Source organism: Ambystoma mexicanum, chromosome 4p (assembly GCF_040938575.1).
Source record: "Ambystoma mexicanum isolate Mex_15411 chromosome 4p, UKY_AmexF1_1, whole genome shotgun sequence".
In the NCBI taxonomy this organism is placed as follows: Eukaryota; Metazoa; Chordata; class Amphibia; order Caudata; family Ambystomatidae; genus Ambystoma; species Ambystoma mexicanum.
In genome coordinates this window covers 351,342-375,637 of record NC_090927.1, presented here as the reverse complement: position 1 = coordinate 375,637, position 24,296 = coordinate 351,342, and the positions used below count along the sequence as shown (strand labels likewise).

The 24,296-nt window shown below is 44.9% G+C and overlaps 1 protein-coding gene across 1 annotated transcript in view; it reads left to right on the top strand.

The window, feature by feature from the left end:
* Nucleotides 1–1,595: 1,595 nt before the first annotated feature.
* Nucleotides 1,596–24,296, top strand: part of LOC138453828 (vomeronasal type-2 receptor 26-like) — a 352,571-nt gene continuing 329,870 nt past the window's right edge. Inside the window, exons 1-2 of the mRNA XM_069606993.1 lie at nt 1,596–1,714; nt 2,185–2,476. Coding sequence (XP_069463094.1) covers nt 1,596–1,714; nt 2,185–2,476 — 411 coding nt within the window. The remainder of the gene's footprint in view (nt 1,715–2,184; nt 2,477–24,296) is intronic.

The following is a 24,296-nucleotide window of genomic DNA, read 5'->3' as shown; positions in this document are numbered from 1 at the left end:
AGCAGTCGGAGGAAATTGATAGGAGACCGGACTGTGTTAGACTCCAGGTTGCAGTGGCAACATTACATGAAAAGAACAACAACAATAGGCAGAGGTCTTTTGTGAATTATGAACTGTGAACTAAACTGGTACCAAATATAGTTGTACTGGGGAATCGAAGTGGTCCTGCAAATGGGTTGTGTCAAATCCTGAGCATATTCAAAAGTCTTCGTTTAGTGTTTGAAATACAAGTACCAGGAGGCCTCAGGGGAGGTCGGCGTAAGATGTCAAAGTGGTCATACGAGGGTCAAGACACACACCCATGTACAGTCGAAAATCTTTGACGCATGGTGAATGCAAATACCTGCGAATTTGGGTGAACAGTAACACACCCGAAAACATTGTGATGATAGAAGTGTGTGAAGCCTGACTGGGGGCTTAAGGGAAAGCCTGGCTGGGTGCTGAGACCCAGTCTTGGGTAAGGGAAGAACCTAAGGGGTCTAGAATGACTTTCTTATGAACTATAATATAGTGGAAAATATAAACCCGACCGAGGGATGCCAAGGGAAAACAAAGGCAGCTGAATCCCGACTGAGGGATGCCTACGAGCAAGAGTGGAAAATAACACACACGTGAACATTGTGACAAACGTGATCCCGGCTGAGGGTTGTCTACAATGAGTGGCTGGTATGAGCCCGACTGAGGGAGGCTAATTTTGAGTGAAGGATCGGAGCCCGACTGAGGGGGATCCAAGGGTGAATGGTGATCACCTGACAACAAGATACACAAAAGGAACTTTTCTTTTATCGTTTGTGATATCAGGCCCTCTGAAGCAAGAGACTTTGCAGGAAAGAGACTTAGACAAAGAAGGTCCTGATATCATTGAGCAGAACTGTAACCAATCGCTGGAGGAGCACAGGAGTGTGCTGTGCTCACGTGTCCCACAATGTACCGTGATAAAAATGTGGGGAAGGGAGACCCTGGCCATAACATCCTGACTTATCATTTTGTGAACACTTCCTTCTTTTCTTGTGAACTTTATCCCACACTATTTTTGTAGCATAGCGGTAAGTATTGGCATTTTTTTTTTGTATAGACTATTTGACTACACTTCACAAGGACTGTATTATTATTATTTGATGGTCGTAGCTTGCTCCCATCTTAGATGTAGGTTTAGATTAGGCGTTTATCACTCCTCTTTGAAAGTTCAATGAACACCCTTGAACTGTGATCACTTGTGTCTGTCTTGCTTTGATACCATGCCTTACTTACACTATGCATGCAAAAATACTGAATGCGGTGTGAAGCTAAAAGATGTCTGCATACATTTTTCGTAAGCAAACTATACTATGGTGCACTACAACACCCTACACCATGTCACGCAATGTGTGAAGCACTCAAATGTACTTAACAAATGATAAAAGCCAAATGTTACAGCATCTTTTCCCTTATAGAATACACAAGCTGTCTTTTGACTCATATGTGAAACATATTCTGCAGCTGGAGGGGATGTTCTCGATTTGGGCGGATCAGTTTGGGCAAAACTCATACCACCCTAAATTTGGGTAGTTTGTATCCCACCAACCTTTAAAACTGTTCCAGAAATTCACGCAGACATGTTCCAGGTCTTCCAAAATGAAGGTCCTGTGTCAGACAGCCAAGCCTCAAAGGGATTAGAACATGTCCCCCTGCTATGCTGGGGCTCTTGCACTGTCAATAAAGAGGTAGAAATAAGGTGTGCACCTTTCTAGGGGTGCCTGGGCATTGCTTGGAATGGGGAGGCCTGGTGAGCATTGTAGGGGAGAGGGAGGCTTGATCATACCAGTAACTGTGACCGACAACACCTCACAGGCCATCTTTGGGGAGTTTACCCACTTCTACTGCACTCAATGTGTGGTGCATGCAGGTTGTGTACACAGTTGCGCCACACTCAAGCACAGGGACTGTATAATGTAATGCTATCAAACAAAGGAACTATTGTGCTTCCGGACAAGCAAGCACAGAGTCTGTGAAATGATGTTGTTTCTGACCCAGGTCCATGAACACACTCAAGCACACAGTAATACTGAAAGTGCTTTACCAAGCAGTGTTATCCTTGTCCATACTCACTCACAACTTGTGCATCTATAAAGCTCATTGCTTTTTGTTGTTCGCAGTCCAGGACTAATTCTCCAATTCACACTGTTTCTTGAACTCTTTTTTCAGAACCCACCTCCAGTCATACATTAACATGTTGGCGTTTGTTTACGCCGTGGAGGAGATCAACCAGAACCCTACACTGCTACCTAATGTGTCTCTGGGATTTCATGTGTACGACTCCTGCCAACGTGGAATATCGTCAACACGCGGAGCCTTTGGGATACTCTCTGGAGGAGTGGGATCAGCTGTGAATTTTAAACGTGGACATCGCAAGCCTGTGATATCGATCATCGATGATTTCCCGTCCACACTGTCAGTAGAAATGGCCCGGATACTGCGTATTTACACGTACCCACAGGTGAGCATACTCTCATAGTATTACAGAACCGCAAACCAAGAACTCTGTGTTCATCCCAAATAATGCCCATAACAAATCCACGGGTGTGAAGCAAACACTGGCTGTCCTGTGGCATACGATGTAGCCTCAGCCACACTCTGAGAATGCCCTTTAGGAATTCCTGGACTGTATGGTAAGAGTAATTGGTGCATGAGTGGGTAGCGTGGTCTATGATGATGCATAAATTGATTCTACCAACTGATAGGATTGTCAAATAATGTTCACATTATTTCACGTAGAAGTTTTGAAATCGTATTGGTCTTTCTTCTTAATCATATAATTATCCTTAACATGCACATTGTGGAGCCAATGTTGAATGCATTCTCTCTTTTGAGACCTTTGGTAGCCTGGAGCGATCTTCCTTTCTCTCCAAGGACTCCCGGAATCGTGAAACATCAACACTCGATTTCAGAAGCCATGTGAGGGCAGCAGCCATTGCCAAACCACACCTGCCACACATACCTCTAGTGGTACCAGCACCACCCGATAACTGCCATTTAGGGCCTCTTTTTGAGTTTTCCCGGGGATCCTCCACACCGGGTCATCTGAGGTAAAGTGGGGTGCAGTAAAACCTGACATCTGTTGGCCTCTACCGCTGCCTGTAACCTATACCTCACCCACCTTACATCGACTCGATTCCTCACGCCTATTCCTATCCTGCATACTCCCTTCTCAAGCTCTATCCCAGGACTCCTCACGTTCCACAACCCTCCCCAACCCCTCCTCCCATGGTGCACCCTATTCCTATGCCACACACCAACAACAACAGGCACCAGTTTCAGCTATACTGCCCCAGAGCCCCCATCTTACCTATGGCCCCCCTTTTACCTTCACCCTTCAGTTCAGTAATGCCAAATCAATTAGCAACAAAACATACTTTCTTTTGAATACTTTAATTCCCTCAGTCCCAACATCATAGTCATGAGAATCACTGAAATCTGGAATGCCTCACAACTCCCTCCAGCCCCCCTGCAATGCTGCCACTTTATTGTCCCACCACATGGCCACTGCTTCCTTCTTATACTCTCCCATTTCAATAAAAGCGATGGTGTTGTTCGCCTAATGATCAATAGAGCCAACAGTAGAATACGATTATACCTTTCATCAGCAATTCATTAACGCTTGACAGGTGGGCACGCCCTGTAACCCCGGAAGTCCCTCCCTAGCGGAAGTCCGGTTCCGGATGTGACATCATGCGGGTGACCCGGAAGTCCCGCCCTAGCGGAAAGCCTGTCCCATAAGTAATGTAGTGGTGGTTAACCGGAATTTAGCCCCTAGCAGATGTGTTACCCCAGATGTGACATCATAGGTGCTAGCTGCAAGGCCCCCACAAAGTCTGTAATCCCCAGGGCCCCCACCCGGGTTCCCCTGGAAGTCCAAACATGATTGGTGACCTATTCCGGAAGTGGCCTAGTGTGTTTTGCCTGATACCCATACTATGGGTATGTGTCTTGACCATTCTGCCCCTGATGTCCCCCCAAAGACCCGGAAGTGTTCCCAGTTTTTGCACTATGGGGCACCTGGAGATGATGTCTGCGCGGGGCCATCTTTAGGGGTGTGGCGTGAAGGGCCTATATATACAGTGGACGTTTGGGAGGGAGGTACACACCGCTCCTGAAGCCCTGGAAAAACCTGCTTGCGCAGCGTCCGCGATACCCGGAATCATGAAGCGCTACAGCTACTAGTCTAAGAATATTCCAGGGGCCGATGATTTGAGCATCATTCAAAACTACAACAGCCCTGAAAGTCAGCCGGCAACAACTACAACCGCTGATGGGGAGCTTGATTATGCCATGGCTATGGATAAGCTGTGTGAACGCCTTGATGTGATGACTTTTGATGACATGTCACAGGCTGTTTCCCCTATCAAGGCTTCTGATGAATGCAGGGCTGGTGTAGATGCAGCTATAGTGGATGCCGACTACACAGATGCAGACTACGTAGATATGGATGAGTCTATGAAGTCTCTTAAAGAGCCCCTGTATGAGGATGAGCTGTTTCCAGAGGCCGCCATGACGCCAGAGTTACAACCATCTTCCGATTAATGGAAATTGGGTGTGTGAGAAACCTTGTTTGGAATGTGCGCAAATGGCCTGTTTGTTTTTTGGGAATAATTAATATATCTCACCAGGAGCAGCAGAAGTGGGGAGAAGTTAGTTTCTCACTAACAACTGAACAAATATATTGTAATAAAGGTGGGTTCCCCTCACCTATCGCGCTCACAACCTAATATTCAGTTATACATTCTATAGTAAAGACATTACTCAAATACATATTGGACCATGTGCAAATATCTTTTATTATTATTTATTATTTATTCCAGGGCTTGTGATGCTGGAATAAATAATACATAATAATACAAGATATTTGCACATGGTCCAATATGTATTTGAGTAATGTCTTTACTATACTAATGTATAACTGAATATACATTAGTATAGTACTGCTACTGCTGCTACTGCTCTCTGTGCCTTACTTCACTCGTGAGCTACCCGTGCTCGCTGAAACTTGGATTCAGCACCACGGCAACCAGAAGGCACTGCTTCGCTTACCTTGGTGGGCGGATCTTTATAACGAGATTCGCACGCGCACCGGCGAAGTCCCGGCCTAAGTCCCGCTTTGCCGCTGGTGGACGCTGCTACTGCTTCTACTGCTCTCTGTGCCTTACTTCACTCGTGAGCTACCCGTGCTCGCTGAAACTTGGATTCAGCACTACGGCAACCAGAAGGTGACTACATACAGCGCTATTCAGCATATTGGACATTGCTGGACTTGATGGACTTTTACCTAATACGCCTTTTTTTTTGTAGGCACTGCTTCGCTTACCTTGGTGGGCGGATCTTTATAACGAGATTCGCACGCGCACCGCGCGCGCGCACCAGCGAAGTCCCGGCCTAAGTCCCGCTTTGACGCTTCGCCGCGTTCACCGCGGCAAGCGGTGAAAGTTCTTTTTTATTGCCAATCATCAATACTGATCTTTTGCTTTGTGCTACTTACTCTTTAAATACATACTTCCCCAACTATGAAACGAAATTTAAACTCTTTAAAGACTGGTATGCCAATGGTAACTACATTACATAGCACTAATGGCCCCAGTTGTTCTAAATCTTCTTATTCTGTCAACACAAAAAGACCTCGTCTCAGCTCCACTCCGCGTACAAGCGCCAGAGGCGCGACACAGAGTGGTGCTGAGCTTCTTCTTGGAATGGACATTCGCCCTTTTTGCAAGGACTCAAGTCGTGTTGGACACGCAATATTACCAACTGGAAATCCCGTAGTAATCTCTTTGCAACAGCCTGCAATAGAGCGTATGGATACAAAAATCTTTTCGCACGGCCTCCCTGTGAGTACCAACACATTTGAAAAAAATCCAACTGACAATGAAATGTCTTCGGATCATGTGGGGGAAGGGCGAACTGGTGAGACCTGCAAATCAATGGCATTGTCTGGCCCATCTGTTACTTTTGCTAAAGAAAATGTTTCGCTTACTGATAGTGTTATACTCACAAATGTACTAATTGGTGTTGTGGCGCCGCCTCTCGAGGCCTGTAATGCGTCTGTTATAGCTGTAAGTGATACATCAATTTCTATTTCATCTGTGAATTCTGTGTCTCAGGATATTCCTGTTATTGACTTGGATATTAATTCCTCTGTTTTATTCCCTCACACGAACTCAAAAAATCTATCCAAGTCTCCTGCACTTTTTACGAACGTGAGTGCTGTTGATTCAGTTGCGAATCCTTCTTTTACTGTCCCCACTCCTAGAAAGGTAGCTGGAAAAGCCCCCCTTGACATGGGTGGCAATGATTCCCGAACTGTAAACACGAGCATTGCACTTACATCTATGAACAATGCTATTTTAGCCCTGGCCAAACTGTTCAAAGTCCTGGTTTTAAAGGCGGAGGCTCATTCGAATCAGTTTGACCAGTTATTCATGAACCAACATGTAATTTCCAATAGGTTAGAAAACTTGAGTAATTTGAATGTACCATCAACTGTTAAACATTCTGTGTTTACACAGACTTAATTGGTAATTGAACCTACTGTCCAGGAGTTTCAGCCCATACCTTTTATACTTGAGCCTATAGTGGACATTGTGGAAATTGAACATGAGCCAAAAATTGATCCACATAAGATTCCCACGTATGCTTTATTTGGGACTAAAAACCCTGTGTCTGACTTTAGGAATTCCATCCCTAAAAACTCTTCTTTGCAAAAACAGACAAAGAAAACGAAAAATATCAAAGCGGGCTCTCGCCAATCCTCGCAAGTCAAAGCTTTTATTAGCAAGCTGTCAGTTTGAGCTACTCCCACAATATAGGCATCTAAAGCTATTGCAAGAAAATATGATTTACAAAATCAGATAAAAAAAGAAAAAATACAGCCGGCTCCTTCTGATCCAGCCCTGGCATACAGTCCCCTAAATGAACTGATTACTGCGGCTAATCAGCTCTCTCAAAACATTTCTACCAAACCAAGTTTGAGCACGTTGACTAGTGATGTTCTTGGCAGGCCTAGCCCAATAGCAACTGGCTCTACCTTTAAACCCCCCTCGACTCAGAACTTAGGGGTCGACGAACAGCGTCGTAAAGAAATACATAGGGCCGTTGACGAATATTTGGCTTCGAAATCTGTCACAAAAAAATTAACTTTTCCGCAGGCTGCACCTGCAGTCGAGCAGGTGCCTGTGCCTGCAGTAGTTTCGATATTAAAAAGATCAAGTTTGCCGGCAGTGTCGGAGGCACTCAACACTAATTCTTTGCAATCCTTAGGGAAGGCGAATCCTGCAAATGCTACCAGCTCAGAGTTACCTGGTCCTAACCCAGTTTTTTCTGGTGATATGGAACGCCTTCTACAGGAAACCTTTACTAAGTTCTTGGAGGTCTCCACTGCCTCTCAAACAGTCTCCAGTTCAAATACAGACAAAGGAGCGTGTAAAAGGTCTAATGAACTTCCACCATCAGTCAAACAAAAACCTACCGCTGCCCGTTTTAAACGTCCGGCGATCCACTCCTTGACTCTTAGCTGTCAGCCTCTACCTGCTAAACAGTATAACTTAAATCGGGCGTCTGTGCTGTCGATTTTTCGTGAAATCCCAGACCTTGATGACATAGGAACCATAGATATCGAACTTGTTGAATTTACAGATCCCTCCAATCAATCCTCGGTAAATCTGTGGATTAATTCAAGGGTGGTGGTCAATGCTATTTGGGCTGTGAAATCCCAAATTAATGATCTTGGCTTCAATGTGCTTCCAACCCCAGACATATTAGATAGTTCTTCTACGCGTGTTGAGCCACTTCTAAGCCAACAAAGAAGTAGACTCCAAGATCGGCCAGCACAGTCATGTAGCGGTCAATGTCAGATCAAGCAAGGTTAGCATTCGATTCTCGCTCCATCTAATCTCTCCTTTGTCAGTTGGAATTCCAGAGGGAATCGACATTTAATCAATAACCATACGCAGCATGTGCTGAACTGTGATGTAATTCTGCTTCAAGAATCTTGGCTGACCAGCGTCCAGTCCTGGAACAACTATGATGTCTGTTTGGCTCCTGCAGTAAAACATTGTGTGGGCCGTCCAACTTCTGGTCTACTAACCGCTGTCAAACAATCCTCTGGTTTAAAAATAACCCCGTGGTTTTGTCCGAATGAGTTCATACAAATGTCTAGAATGAAGGGAGAGAGCTTTGCATGTGCCGTTATTAACATCTATTGGAACCCTGTGGGTATTTCTGATGATAGTTTCATTGAGTCACTGGCACATGCTTTTGATTTAATCATGTTGGATGGGCTTGTTGACATGATCTATTTAGCAGGTGATTTAAATCTACATTGTTTGGGGCCTCACTCTAAATCCGAACAAAAACGCCTTGACATGTGGCTAATGTTTATTAAATCACGTAATCTTTACATGTTAAATGGGGCCTTTCCTCAAGATATTCCACCAAGACCTACATGGCATCGGGCATGTAGTTTCGGGATTATTGATTTTACCTATGTCAATGCGCAGATGTTAAACATGGTCCTAGATTTTCGTATAATAGAATCGAATACAAGTGATCATAACATTCTGCACACAACTTGTTGTACTAATAAAATAATCACTAAGTCGCAATCGGTCTATCTTAAAGGGACCTATGAAGTGAATCCGGCTAGAAATCGTCTAATGTGGTCGGAACACTCCTTAAAAGCTTTTAGATCATGTTATCATGCCCAACTAACAAGTAATGTTGTGAGTGATTCTTTATCTGATGGTGTCTATTATGACGTAATGCAGCTCTTTGAACCATGTTCCACCATGCACAAACAAAAACAAACACTGCACTTGCACATTCCCAATCATGAAATTAGACTAAAAAAATCTATAGTTCGGGCTGAGAAAAAGAAGGCTTGCAAACTTTCTCCAGAATTAAGTCAGGCTGCTCTCTTGCGGATACAAACGAGCTATAGAAATTGGGCAAGAGGTATGAAAACCAAACTGTATCAAAATGATGGGGAAAGTATGCTAGTATCCTTGGCATCTAAAAATTTGTCCCGATCGTGGCAGATTATAAATCAAACAACATCAGGCCGCCAGGTCGCTATTCAGACAAATGATGTCTCAGAGGATGCGTGGGTACGTTATTACTCTGACTTATTTGCTAGCTCTCAAGCATTTTCATCTGCTTCGCTTACAAAGTTTGATACTGCATTTAATCTATGCTTTGTTAAAGAAGATATCGTGCATCTAATTAAACGAGCCAGTAATTCCAGGGCTCCTGGCCCGGATGGCCTATCTAACATGCACCTAAAGCAATTCCTGGATATCTGGGCTGACATATTATCTCTTATGTTTGAAGCGGTTAATAACTCCCAAAAAATTCCCATATCCTGGGGGCAGTCAATTCTCATTCCGATGTACAAAAAGGGTGATCGTGCATGTCCGGCAAGCTACAGACCCGTCTCATTATTGGATGTTTCTGGAAAGATTTTTTGCCGACTCATTTTGCGAGAATTAAATGAGTGGACAAAGAATCATTTTAGACAGGACCCTCTTCAATCGGGCTTTGTCAGTGGTTTGGGGACAATTCCTAATATCATTACCATCAACATGCTGAAATCCCAATATGTAACCAGGAAACAAACTCTATATTTTGCATTCATAGATTTCCGGTCAGCTTTTGACTCTATAGATCGGAACCTCCTTTTTAATAAATTAAAAGCGTTTGGCTGCCCTAGTTCTCTTGTGGCCCTAATTATACAACTTCACACGAACACTTCTATGCAAGTCCGACTTACACGTGAAGGCCTTTTATCTGCACCTTTTCCGACGTTTGTGGGACTCAAGCAGGGATGTATATTGGCATCCACATTGTTTAATCTTTTCATTTTTGATTTGGGCCTATCTTTTTTTAGCATTACTGCCGACGCTCCGGAGTTGGGTGGCCAACGCATCCCGTGGATGCTTTATGCAGACGACCTGGTTTTGGTCTCCCAGACTCTGAAGGGTTTGCAAAATTTGCTGACTGCCCTTTCACACTATGCAGAGTCAAACCATTTTACAATTAATCTGACCAAATCTCAGATTATGGTTTGTAGGCATCATGGAAGATGTAAAACTTATAAGGGGTCGTGGTTCTTGCAACAACAAACCATGGAAATTGTTTCAGAATATAAGTATTTGGCCGTTGTTATTCAAAACACTGCCACTGATGACGCATTTACACACATCCTAGACACAAAATTGTTGAGTCTGATATCGCAAGCCAAAATTCTTGTATATAAATAGGGGAAATTCACGCTGAAACATATTCTGATGTTCTATGAACAAAAGGTGGTTCCTATTTTGCTCTATGGCGCTGAATCAAAATTATACTCTAATGATAACTCATGGAATAGACTTGAGGCTACTTTCTGGAAAAGGGTGTTGCGACTCCCAAATTGCGTACCTCTACCCATATTAAGATTTGAATTGGGTTTGAACTCTCTGCATAGCAGAGTGAAATGGAGAATGTGCGCCTTTTTTCGGAAAAGCCTGCTTGGAATCACCAATAATAACATCCTGAGTACAGTTGCTCGACAGTTATCTGGGTCCTCTGCGCCTTTTCCCATGAAATGGCGAAATTTTGTATTAGACACATTAGTTGGAGCTAACATCTCCTTGCAATTCCTTATTGATAACCCCACTCGTGCAAAGAAAAAATTCCTTTATTGGGATTGGATCATAAATCATGAGTTGTGCGAAAACTACAAAGACTTCGATCCTAACCTCTTTGGGTCCAAACGCCTAGGACAAGCGGCTGGCTACCTCCTGAAATGCCCATCGGCAAACATTCGTAATAAATTACTACCAATGAGGTTGAACCTGTGGTTGACGAGAGAGGTTTTGGTCAGGCGCAAAATTATTCATGCGGATCTTAACTTTTGCCGTTTTTGTAAAAATCAATGTGCAAAGGAAACCCTCCAACACTTAATTGTGTCATGTCCATACCTGAATGCTATCCGTGAGAAACATTGCAAAAACCTTTTGAGTTTGTACATGGAGAAGGATGAAAATGAGATTTGGAGTATTTTATTTAGGAGTACCAGATTTTCAGTTATGAAGGCCATTGTTCAGTTTCTAGAAAATGTTCTATCTGATGAGATACTGTTATAAGTATGTTGAATGGACACTTTAACAAGATAAATGTCGCTAAATTTAGAACTGTATAGTAACAATTGGTCTTCTTTCTTAAATGCTGGTTATTTTAGTTACTCATATTTGTTTTAATGTATTCAGACACCTAACTGCTTCAAATATTACTTTTATCATTTTGGTCCATATGCTTAAAGTTGTAATTCTTCTCCTTTTGCATCCTCTTTGATCTTAATGTATTTACTCTGTTATGATATATAATGACTGGTGATTTTGAAAAGTTGATGTAATCAGCTATATCAAAATAAAAAAAAATAAAAAAAATAAAAAAAAATAACTGAATATTAGGTTGTGAGCGCGGTAGGTGAGGGAAACCACCTTTATTACCATCTTCCGATGAAGACAAGTTGTTTATGGACGTTGCTAGCACCTGTGAAATGGAAGATGCTGGTTCTGAAATGTGCAATATGGTATGTAATAAAGTATGTCTGGGTGTGTGGGTGTGTGTGGGTGTGTTTGTGTGTGTGTGAAAAATAAACTGTAAAAACACATGTTCAAGAGTTAAACTTCTTTCTTTTTTTGAATTGCAGAAAGCACCAGATAAACTTGACGGAGCTGAGAGTCAGAGCTCTTCTTTCAATACCGTCAATTTTTACTGTATGTGCTGTTCAAAAATGATCGAAAGTACAGCAACCCATGGTTGTAATACGTGTAAGAAATGTGACGGTTTGAAACGCTTTGAAAGTTCTGATGAAGAAGGAGAAGATGACACCCTTTTGGAGTGTAACGGTTCAGGCTTTTGCGGCGTGTGTTGTGAAAATATGTTTGAAGCATGACTATTACCGGTGGTGCTACGGACATAAATACGGAGACCCAGAGCAGGATGCTCATGAGTGTTTACTCCCGCATTATCATGCTAGAGCAATATGGCGGATATGTTTTATGTTGTATTCATATAAAGTGTTTCAGATGCTTAAAGGTGTTTATAAAGCCATGGGGATGCATATACATGCTAGTGTGATAACATGTAGATTTGGTGGCAGTAATGGGTTAATGACAGCACATTGTTTCACCTTCCTCATTTCAAAATGTTCTTCATGTGTGTTTGCATCATTTTCAGTTGAGTTTCGCTGCCTTTCCATATATAAGGGTACCGTTCCGGCCCATTCCGGCATGTTCAGGGTTTTACACCCCCCCACACTCTGAAAGCACCCCAACAAGTAATCCAATTGGCCCACTGCTGAACATTCACTCTGGAACTCCTGTAAACACAAGCCGCCATGATGCTTTGTGACAGTTTCAAAACCAATGAAAACTGCACCCTGCAACGTGGGCACACCACAGCCCGATGTGAGCCATTGTTCAGAAAAAGATGTAGGCTGTTGAGACCCGCAGCAACACACTTCCAGCATCTCCCAGCAAGTTAAAGTCAGCTGGGGCCCTTGCCAGTGAAGCCTGTGCGGAAAAGGGCATTCGGCTGTTGAGAGCCACAGCAAGGATTCCCAGAGAGGAGGCACCCGACTTGCCAGTGACACACCTCCCAGCAAGTTAAAGTCAGCTGGGGCCCTTGCCAGCGAAGCCTGTGCGGAAAAGGGCATTCGGCTGTTGAGAGCCACAGCAAGGATTCCCAGAGAGGAGGCACCCGACTTGCCAGTGACAGACCTCCAGGCTAGTTAAAGTCAGCTGGGGCCCTTGCCAGCGAAGCCTGTGCGGAAAAGGGCATTCGGCTGTTGAGAGCCACAGCAAGGATTCCCAGAGAGGAGGCACCCGACTTGCCAGTGACAGACCTCCAGGCTAGTTAAAGTCAGCTGGGGCCCTTGCCAGCGAAGCCTGTTCAGAAAAGGGCGTTCGGCTACTGGGAGCCGGAGGCTATTAGCCCAGGGATGTAAAGAGCCTCACTCCACTGTGAGTCATCTATTGTGAGCATTTTTCTACATATTGGTCCCAGTGATACTCGTGCTGGTAATGCCTGAATTCTGTATACCATGAGACCTTCAGAGACTATTTGGGGTTATTTGGGGCTGTTGCTTTACTGTCCCTTTGTTGGAAGCACTCCTCCCTTACGCTTTATGTGACCTACACCCCCCAGTGATTGATTGTGTCCATGCGACCAGCAAATTCCTTTCCTTGTGCTCGAGCCTGTGCTTATGCCTGTGTTACTGCCCCATCGTGCGGGCTGCGAGGGCCACGCGCTTTCGACTGTCATGGCCGCAATCTCCAGCACAGGGGCTAGTCTCGCCAAGGTTTTGCTGGGAGGGGCACTTCCAGGGGACTTTGAGGTTTGGGAAGGTTTGAGAAAAAACGATCAAAGATTGACTGATGCCCGATGGCTGCATATTTCTATGCACTGTGTATTGTGCTCTACAAGGTGCTGGGTGGCGTATTTGTTCTCTCTTTTTAGCTTGCTAGCGACTGACATCTAACAGCGTTATTATTCGCGTTTTTCTATGCAACTAGCGCAATATTTGTAACGGCAACCTTAAGTGTAACTGGAATTGTAACTAAGCAATCTCACCTAATTCTGTAACCTTAACCTTAATTCAGGCGCCTACCTGCCTGAGGGCCACGTGCGCTCTACAAATGTCAAATAAATAAATAAATAAATACACAGCCACTGTAGTACCCATTCCCGGACTGGAGCACATTCTTAGACTGAAGGACTCTACGGATTTGAGAGGAGTGGGGGAGGCGTACACTGGCAGCCCCTCGAGCGATCGAGCGAGCCTCGTCCGGACTGCTGGAGGTGGAACACTGGAGTGTATTCATTCCAAATATCCCTGGGACAACTGCATTTTTCTTTGATTGTTTTTATCTCTGTCGTTCTGAGTAGCAGTGTTGTACTTTTATTGTGTTTTAATTGAATGTGGCATAGGCATGTTAGGCATAGACATAGACAAGTTATGCCTGGCATGGGTTTTTAGTTTTTGTTCAAGGTGCTCTGGATTTTAGGTTCTTGTATTTTTATATTTGTGAGTAACTGAAGGAAGAGGTTTCCCTCCAGAGTGGGGCTGTGTTATAACTAAGTCCCCGCTAAATGCCCAGCTTGGGAAAAGACTGGTTGTTTCGTCTACGCATATTGAGGAAGCTAATGGTATGATTAATGAAATCGCCTCTTTATTATATGATATAGAGCCTGTGCTGGGCCGCCTGACCAATTCTAAAGCCGGATCTTTTTCTTTCCGGAAGATTTTGAGCGTACTAGTCAGAGAGACAAGCCCCCAGGAGTGTTCCTTACCAACGAGCGGATGAGGCCAGGCACCCTCTGCCGAAAATTCGGCTACAAGGAAATTACATATAATTAAAAGAATTAAGGCAACGGAAAGGAATTAAACTATAAAAGTGGGCAAAAATAGAATTGCACAAACCGGCGTCCAGTCACACGCCAGGAGTGGAGAGGGCTCTAGTCCTTAAAAGGAAAGGAAAAATCAATGTGAGAAATGATATACCCTGATAAGTCCGATCTTCACAATATTGGCAGTTCTCAGCACAATATTGAAACAATAAATCAATACATAGATCCACATTTTTACCTGACCAACTTAATCGATTCATTTGCAAATTCCAATCAGCAATTCTCATTGTTAAATTCTCTCTATGGTCATAATTGACATTTAAAATCCTGTAAGCATAACATGGCCACTAAGGCTCGAGTATAGAGGGATATCATCTTTCAGAATATGTTTAAAGGAGTGAGAGACAACAAAGATATCATGGATCCGTGATTTTTGATCGTTCCTGCTCCAGGTGAATGTACAGTCATCCCCAAGATCTGCTCTAGGGTTCAGACATTACATATGCCAGATGCCAGGAAGATGGACTATTCTTAGCACCAAACCCACCAGTAGGTACAGCAGAATAATGTCCATTAATCTCACATCCAACAGCGTTAAAAAAGTCCCTGGTAATCATATAAAACAATTCTCTCTCTTTATTAATCCAAGAATTTAATACAAAGTCTAAATACTTTTGCAGAACTTTGGTTCTTATACTACCGGGAGGGTTATAAAGATTAATCAATAAATAGCTGTTTCTCAAAAAGCCCAGAGATAATCACTGCAATTGCGTTATTATCTCGCCATTGAGGGAAACATTCTTTGACTTGGAGGCCAGTCCTAACACCTATTAACAGACCACCCAAAGGTCTCCCTTTGGAGCCTTTAATAGCTATTCTCTGCATGAGGGTATAGCCATCTATGTAACAGGGGCTTGACAACCAAGTATCCTGTAGACAAAATATTTCAGAACCAGTTATTAAATCCTGACCCTCATGTTTATGCAGAAACGAACAGTGGCGCAGAGATCGAGGGATTTGCGTGGCCATTACTATGCCAAGAGGCTGCGCGGGTGGTTCCATGAATGCATGTCGTTTGGCCCAATTGTGGGTGTTTGAGGGATTGCCGTGGCCCGTCCCTCGGAAAGCCCACTTCTTTGCATGTTCTTCCCCATTTTCTATGTTCCGCCCCCTTCTCAGCCCTCTGCGCAAGCCACGTTCATGCTCTGCATGGTGTATGGGGCAAGGCGCTTGAGGGCTCCCAGAGAAGTGCCAACCCTGCGCGAACTCCACGCAAGTCCAGGAAAAGTCCTGCACAGTGGATTCCATGTATCGATGAATGGGGATTTGGGCGCAGAATGGCACGCAAATCCCAGATTCTCATGTGTTAATAAGACACATTATTTATTTATTTATTTATTACATTTGTTATACGCCCAGACCCTGAGGTATCACGGCGTAGTTACAGACAATGGCAATATACAATCTTAGAATAGAGTACGGAAATACAGGAAATAATACAGTAACACTTTTATGACAGTTATATACACATGGCATGTAGGTTAGGTATACGCTAGCTAGGTTCTGTATTCATGTTAGAATTGATAGAAAAGCCAGGTTTTTAGTGACTTTTAAAATAGTGGGTAGGAGGTTTCATTCTTGATATTAGTGGGAAGGGCATTCCAGGGCCTGGGGGCGACAACTTTGAAGCTGATTCCACCTGCTTTTTCTCTTTTGTATCGTGGGATGTCAAGATTTTCGCTGTAGTTCGATCTGAGGAGTCTGGTCTGGTGTTTCTTGGTAACTGCATTAAGGAGATATTTTGGTGCTTTGTTGGTGATACATTTGTGGGTGATAGTAAGGGTTTTGAACAATATTCTGGCTTGAATGGGGAGCCAATGATTAGTTCTCCTGATTTTAGTAATATGATCAGAATTTTTTATGCCTAATGTCGCTCGAAGGGCTTTGTTCTGCATAAGTTGGAGTTTGGCTAGATTGGTATTGGATGTGCCTAGGAAGAGGATGTTACAATAGTCAAGCTTCGAGGGTATGAGAGCTCTTGCTAGTGTAACACAGTGGTTGCCAGTGAAAGGATTCACAGTTAAAGGGTCGACAGGTCAAAGGAGCGACACAAAAGCGTCGACATGTCAAAGGATCGAATTTTTGTTTATTGTTTTGTTCACTTTTTTTTTTTGGGCAGGGGTCCTATCCCCAACCCCCTTTTTTTTGCTAAAAACCACCTTTTTTCCTTAAACGAAAACCTAAAAAAAATATATAATTAAAAAAAAAAATTCAATCCTTTGACCTGTCGACCCTTTGGTGTCGATCGTTTGACCTGTCGACCCTTTGGATTCGATCCTATGACTAGACACCTAACACAGTTATTTGCAGAGAGGAATTTACGGCTGAGGGAGATGAGTTTGGCTGTGTATGAGGTGGAGGAGGCTAGAGTGTTGATTTGTTTGGTCATGGTTAAGGTGCCGCCTAGGTATACACTGAGTGTCTTCACTTGTTTGAGTACTGGGATTGTGGTGCCATCAATGATGAAGGATGAGTAGACATGCTGTAGGGAGGCGATTTTGGATGCAGAACCTCATATGAGTAGCTCTGTTTTGTCATCGTTGAGACAAAGGCTTTTGTTGGCCATCCAGTTTTGTATTATTGATTAGATTTTAATGAGGAGTGTGTCCTGATCGTGATTCCCTGTTAGGGGGATAAGGATCTGCATTTCATCTGCGAAATTGGTGTAGATAACCCCCATAGCGTCCAGTGCTGCGAAGAGTAGCTTGGTGTCGGCATTGTACAGAGTGGGGGAAAGGCAAGAGCCTTGAGGGACACCTAAAGGGACTGGAAGAGGATCGGCTGCTTCTTTACCTATGCCCACTCTTGAGGTCCTATCTGCGAGGAAATATTTGATCCAGTTTGTGGCATTGTTTGAGAGGTTGAAATTATTAGCTAAGGTGGCACAAAATTTGTCGTGATCGACCAAATCAAAGGCCGCTGATAGGTCTAGTAGCATGAGTAGGCAGAGTTTGCCTCATTCTCTGGATGCATCCATTTGGATCTTCAGATCGAGTAGGGCAGTTTCCGTACTGTGGTTAGGGCAGAATCCTGACTGTCGGTCCCCCAGTAGTTTGTTGTGTTCCAGGTGGTTTTGAATCTGAGAGTAAGTTATTATATCGATAATTTTCAGGAGAAATGGTACGGTGGTTATGGGTCGGTAGTTAGTGGGGATTGTGGGGTCCAAAGTTTGTTTTTTTAGGAGGGGTGTTACCCACGCTTTTTTGATACTGGTAGGGACTATATTAGTACTAAAGGAGGCGTTGGCAAATTCAGTGATAATGGGAGATAGGGTAGGGGCACATAGTTTAACTAGGTGAGATGGGAATTTGTCTTCTTTGCAATTAGAGGCTTTGAGTTTAACTATTGTATCTAGTACTTCTTTATTAGAGACTGCGGTGAACTGAAAAGGGGTACATGATTGGGTGTTAGTAGGGATGGTGTCAAAGGAGGGAGAAGTTTTTTCAGCAAGGAGTGATTTTTTGCTGTCGATTTTCTTTTGAAGGAGTATTATTTTAGAGGCTAATATGTCTATCGTACATCCTCGCTAAAAGACTAACAAGATCTTCATGAGTTCCTACTGCCTGCGCACGAGGAACAGGATCATTGTGGTGAGCTCCCCTCGCCTTGCTGCATCTGTTCCTTGCTTTCTGCACTCGTTTTTTCTCCATTTTTCTATGCCCTGATCTGTCTTTCCTCGCCTTGCTGCATCCGTTTCCTGCTTTCTGGACTTGTTTCTTCTTCATTTTGCCATGTCCTGTTCTGTCTTTCCTTGCCTCCCTGCATCTGTTTCCTACTTTCTGTGCTTGTTCTCTCTCCATTTTGCCATGCCCTGATCTGTCTTTCCTCACCTTGCTGCATCTGTTCCTTGCATTCTGCACTCGTTTTTTCTCCATTTTGTTTTGTCCTGTTCTGCCTATCCTCGCCTTGCTGCATCTGTTTCCTGCTTTCTGCACTCGTTTTTTCTCCATTTTGCTTTGTCCTGTTCTGCCTTTCTTTGCTTGCTGCATCTGTTTCCTGCTTTCATCACTAGTTTTTTTCTTTATTTTTCTATGCCCTGTTCTGCCTTTCCTCGCCTTGCTGCATCTGTTTCCTGATTTCTGCACTCGTTTTTTCTCCATTTTGCCTTGTCCTGTTCTGCCTTTCTTTGCTTGCTGCATCTGTTTCCTGCTTTCATCACTAGTTTTTTTCTTTATTTTTCTATGCCCTGTTCTGCTTTTCGTCACCTTCTGTCTCTCTTTCCTGCCTCTGTACTTGTTTTTTCTCCATTTTGCTTTGTCCTGTTCTGCCTTTCTTTGCTTGCTGCATCTGTTTCCTGCTTTCATCACTAGTTTTTTCCTTCATTTTTCCATGCCATGATCTGTCTTTCCTGGCCTTGCTTCCTCTGTCTCCTGCTTTCTGGACTTGTTTATTCTTCTTTTTGCCATGTCCTGTTCTGCCTTTCCTTGCCTCCCTGCATCTGTTTCCTACTTTCTGCGCTTGTTCTCTCTCCATTTTTCTATGCCCTGTTCTGCCTTTCCTGCCTTGCTTCCTCTGTTTCCTGCTTTCTGCGCTCGTTTCTTCTCCTTTTTGCTGTGGTGTGTTCTGCCCTTCTTTGCTTGCTTCCTCTTTTTCCTGCTTTCTGCGCTTGTTTTTTTCTTCATTTTGCTATGGCCTATGTGAGAAACCTGAGGTCATCCTCACATTTTCTCCCCTCAGATCCTTCCCTCAGGTGGCCAGGGAAGGGCCATCACTGTTTGATCCCGTCCCTGGGGGTGTACAAGCGAGAGAGGGTCACCTGAGTAGGGGGTCTTTGGAGAGTGGGAAGAGGATGCCTGAGGGTGAGACACGGTATACCCCCTTTCCCAATTATCCATCACCCTACTCTCCCTCAGCCTTTATGGGCTAAGTCCCATTCTGTTCCCCCCTCCCCAATTCCAACACATACTGAGACGAGGAAGAGGCATCCGAGAGTAAGAAAGATTACCAATGGGAAAAGTCCCTACAGTACTGTGAGGAGGAAGATGAATTGAGAGGCCTATTACACCACACTACCAAAATGTCCCTCTAACGAGGTCAGGCAAAGTCAGGCACCTGACAGCAGCTATACACACCTGCACTGTATTACCTACCACTCTAGTACTTGGATGGATGAAGCAATAGAAACCTAAGAGTCAGGCATTTCCCATTAATTGGCCTAATTGGAGTCAGGCAAGGGAGGCAGGGTGCAGGTGTATAAAAGGTGGAGCCCTCAGCAGAGCGGAGAGCAGCAGTTAGGAGAGAAGAAAGGAGGCTGCATGGCTGAATCCAGCAGGGGATTCTTGTTCCTAACCCCTTTTTGTCATTTTGCTGTGACCTGTTCTGTCTTTTCACGCCTTGCTGCATTTGTTTCTGCTTTCTGCATTGATTTATTGCAATTTTTCGATGACATGTTCTGGCTTTCCTTGCCTTGCTGCATCTATAGCATAGGCTGTCGGGTATTGTTCGCCCACCACCCACAAAGGTATATACGCTCCCACTGTGGCCCACTTTGGCTAAATAACTGAGGCCAGACCAGCTCTTCTTAATATGGGACAACAAGGCCACAATTGAGCGAGCATGTAAATAGACCACTCCCCCTGCACAAGCCCTACTCTGATGTAATGGACAAAGGTGCAAAGAACCCTTCGCCCGCCTATCCTGGAGCTGCAGCATGATATGATATTTTATTTGTATCGCGCTCATACACAAGTGTTTTCCTCCCCATCCTGCCCCATCAACAGTTTATTGTCCTATTTCCCCTTCTTGGCGGGGGGGGGTCACCATACTGGTGACCCCCTATTTCCTGTTCCTTCTCCCTCCGCCATATTACACTTTTTTTCTCCTTTTTGCTATAACGTGATCTGTCTTTCCTTGACTTGCTGCATCTGTTTCCTACTTTCTGCACTCGTTTTTTATCCATTTTGCTATGGCCTGTTCTGCCTTTTCTCTGCATCTATTTCCTGTTCTCTGTATTTGGCATTCCATTTGATTTGGGGCTGTTTGTTAACTTCCCCTGCCCGGCCTCTACCTGCACCTGGCCGTCTGAGTGACTTCCCCCCTCCCCCTGCCAGCCTCCCTGCTCGCCATTGGTCGATGATGAGGTCCCTGGACCAGAACCTCTCCTCTTCATTGACCCTCCCAGGGCAGCCGTGCCCGGGCATCCTCCAAAGGGCCATGGCAAAGGACATCTCCGTTGAGCAGCTCCCGCTCCTTGTTTGCCCCTGTTGACCCTAAAGCAACAACTATGGTAAGGTGGTATGGGTGGTGAGCACAACCATTACTGTTCTCAAAACACTGCCACTTCTTATTACTACCTTCAAATCGGAACATTGTGTAGGCTACTTGCTGCACTCCTTAGATAGCTGGATACATGTATTTTGGACAGCAGATGTGTTGTACTTGAGACATTTAAGGGTTTTGGGGGCGGGCAGTGGGTTGCACTTACATTTATTCAAGGGGCAGACAATGTGTTGGCCTTTAATGCATTTGAAGGCAGGAATTGTGTTGCAATTAGATGTATTTTGGGGGGCAGGAAAGGTGTTGCACTTAGATGTATTTTGGGGGCAGGAAATGTGATGGATGTAGACGTATTTGGGGCAGGACATTTGGTGCACTTAGATGTATTTTGGGGGCAGGAAATGTGTTGCACTTAGATGTATTCTGGGCGGCAGGAAAGGTGTTGGATTTAGATGGATTTTGGGGGCAGGAATCTCACACGGACAACCTGATCAATCAGTGGCATCAATAACAAAGCTCCATCCGAGCCTCAAGGTACGTACAAACGGACCACTTCGGTGGGCATCTGCCACAGGCATAGCTACCCACACGCATGCATCAGAATGACAAAGTTACTCACCATAGTGACTACCTTACTCCTAGTCCATTGTCCCCTTTCCTCCATACTTGTGAGACATTCCGTCCATCGGGACAGTTTCAGAGCACTTTTTAAAAGCATCACAAAATTTACTTTTTTGTCCTTCTTTCATTTTTACGTGGGGCCACCGCACGTGACTGTAGCCCCGCCTTCCTGAGCTCTGCCGCACACATTGCCCTTCGGTCCTTTTCTATCGCCAGGTCCAGGACCATTTAGCAACAATGGAGGATACTTATTAGAGGGGACAACGGGCAGGTATATGGAGGAAAGGGGAGGAAAGGGGACTATAGACTAGGAGTAAGGTAATCACTACAGTGAGTAACTTTGTCATACTCCTACGTCCCATCCCTTTTCCTCCATACTTGTGGGAGATTCCCAAGCACTGATTATAGGAAATGTGGGTGGATGGAAAATCCCTTATTGGAGCAAATTCTTAAGAACTGCCTGGCCAAATCGGGCATCAGCCCAGGAGCTCAGGTCAAGACAATAATGTCTGCAAAAAAGCCAATGGGGAGGCCCATGTAGCAGCCTCAGCTATGGACTCCCAAGGGACGTATTTTTGGAAGGCAACTGCAGCCGCTTTGCCACGGACCAGATGTGCAAGAATGCCCTTTGGTGGCTGTAGGCCTTGAATTTTGTAGGCCTCAGAAATACATGAAGCTATCCAACGGGAGATGGACACTTTCGAGGCTGGTTTCCCATCTGGGTCACCAAACATAACAAAGAGTTGTGGAGAAACTCTAAGTTCGCTTGCTCTGTCGAGGTAAAACTTCAGAGCACGTCTGCCGTCTAGATTGTGTAAAACCCTCTCAGATTCATTGGTGTAGACGAGCTTGTCAAAATGGCAGCATCAGACTGCGTGGGTTGAAATGCCATTTTGTCACTGCCTGAAGTGATCTGGGTCACAGGTTTTAGTGAGGCCGTTGTCTCTACAGGGATCGTAGGGGCTTTTGGATCAGTTTTAGCCCTTTGGCAGGGAACCTCGGCAGAACCGCTACTAGCAGACCTGGAGCACTTTTCAGCCGTTTTGGTTTCTGCAGAAGAATTAGTCCTCAGTGAAGGAACTTCGGCAGGAAGACTTAGGGACTGTGCCACCTTTCTTTGCCCCCTCAGCAGGACCGGTACGACCACAAGATTTTTTGTGGTAAAGCTTAGGCGCACACCCGGTAGCCAGAGCTCCTAAATGGAGCTCCTCGATCTCACTGGTCTTTGAAAGAGTCCCTGATTGGGGATCCTCTGGGTTTTACCCCGGTACTTTAGCCACTTGACAGGAAACCTCAAAACTAGGCTAGGTATGTTTAGTCCCAGACTGAGAAACCTTGGGAATCACCCAGGTTGAAGCAGTCGCAGAAGCGTTGGGCTTAGTCTTAGCCCCCAGACGGGGAACCTCAGAGGAAAATCCGGTGTTTGTGGCACCATTTGATCTTCTCTGATGGTCCGCCACGCCTCCAGATGAGCCGATATATGTCCTCCCACCGGAGTCTTGTATGACAGATGGAAAACATAATTAGGATGACTTATCGGGGGGCGGGACCAGCTGTTGACGCAGAGGAGGCTGATGGCCGAGAGAAAAAACTGCCATTTTGCCCTTGCTGCTTGCGCAGAGGTGCACCAGAGGAGCCTCCTGACTGGCGTGCTTGATGCTCCTGGGACCCTCTGAAACCTGAGAAGGACCTGGTCTGGGTCCCCGACCTCTGCGTATAGGCCACTTTAGCTGGGTGTTTGGCAAGGACCGACAAAGATTTAGTCGTTTGCGTGCTTGCCCTTGTTTTATTGAGTTCCTCATTGGTGGAGGAGTGGAACAGCTCTTCACCTTCGAAGGGAAAATCAAATACTTTATCCCGGACCTCCTTCGAGAACTTTGTAGCATGCAACCACCCTTGGCGGGAGATGTCTCCTCCAACCATAAGGCCCCAAACAGAATGTCTACATGATGGGCCGCAGCCTCCAGCAGGTCCTGAGCCAGAACTCTGGCATTGGATAGGCCCTCTTTAAAATCTTGCAGCCTGTCTTGAGGGATACATTCCTGAAATTCGGCAGCTCCTTCCACAGCTTGAGATTTGCCGCTGCAAGGATGACACGCAGGAAAGAGCGAGACTGTGTGGCAGCGGAAACCGAGCACGCCAATCCATTGGAGGGCGGAAAGGATTCCTTTTGTCCACATTCTGTGGAAAATGCTGCTCGGCCCCAAATATAGGCCTTTCTGCACCAGCTATTGAGAATGTTGGTGCGAAAGAGTACATCAAAATGGCCGCCTCAGACCGCGTGGGTTGAACCGGTATTTTGTCACTGCCCGAGGTGAATTGCGTCACAGGTATCAGTGAGGCCATTGTCGCCACAGGAGTTTCAAGGGCTTTTTAATATATTTTAGCCTTGTGACAGCGAACCTCGGCAGAGATGGTACTGGCGGATCTAGAGCGCGTTTGAGCTCGTTTGCATTCTGTAGAAGAATTAGCCCTCAGTGAGGGAACCTCGGCAGAGCCAGTACTGGCAGATCTAGAGTGCTTTTGAGCTCCTTTGCATTCTGTAGAAGAATTAGCCCTCGGTGAGGGAACCTCGGCAGAGCTGGTACTGGCAGATGTAGGGCACTTTTGAGCTCCTTTGGATTCTCTAAAAGAATTAGCCCTCGTGAAGGAACCTCTGCATGGCCGGTACTTGAAGTCTTAGGGCCTTCGATCGTACCATACATCGGAATCCTTATCTGTCAAGTTTATACACAGAATCTGCTTTAATTCTACTGAACTGCGACTGCACTGATGACATCTTAAAAGCCGATCCCGATAAGGTCAAGCGTGCATTGTTGCGCGTGGACTGGATTCAGACAAGAGCCTCTATAAGAAGTTTGAAGCACAGAAAAAGCTATACTCCATGCGAAAAAACCAAGTCAGTATGTTCTTCCGTACATTCGGCGCTTTCCCAATCCATCATGGCACGCTGAATTGTTACACTTTTGCCTGAACTG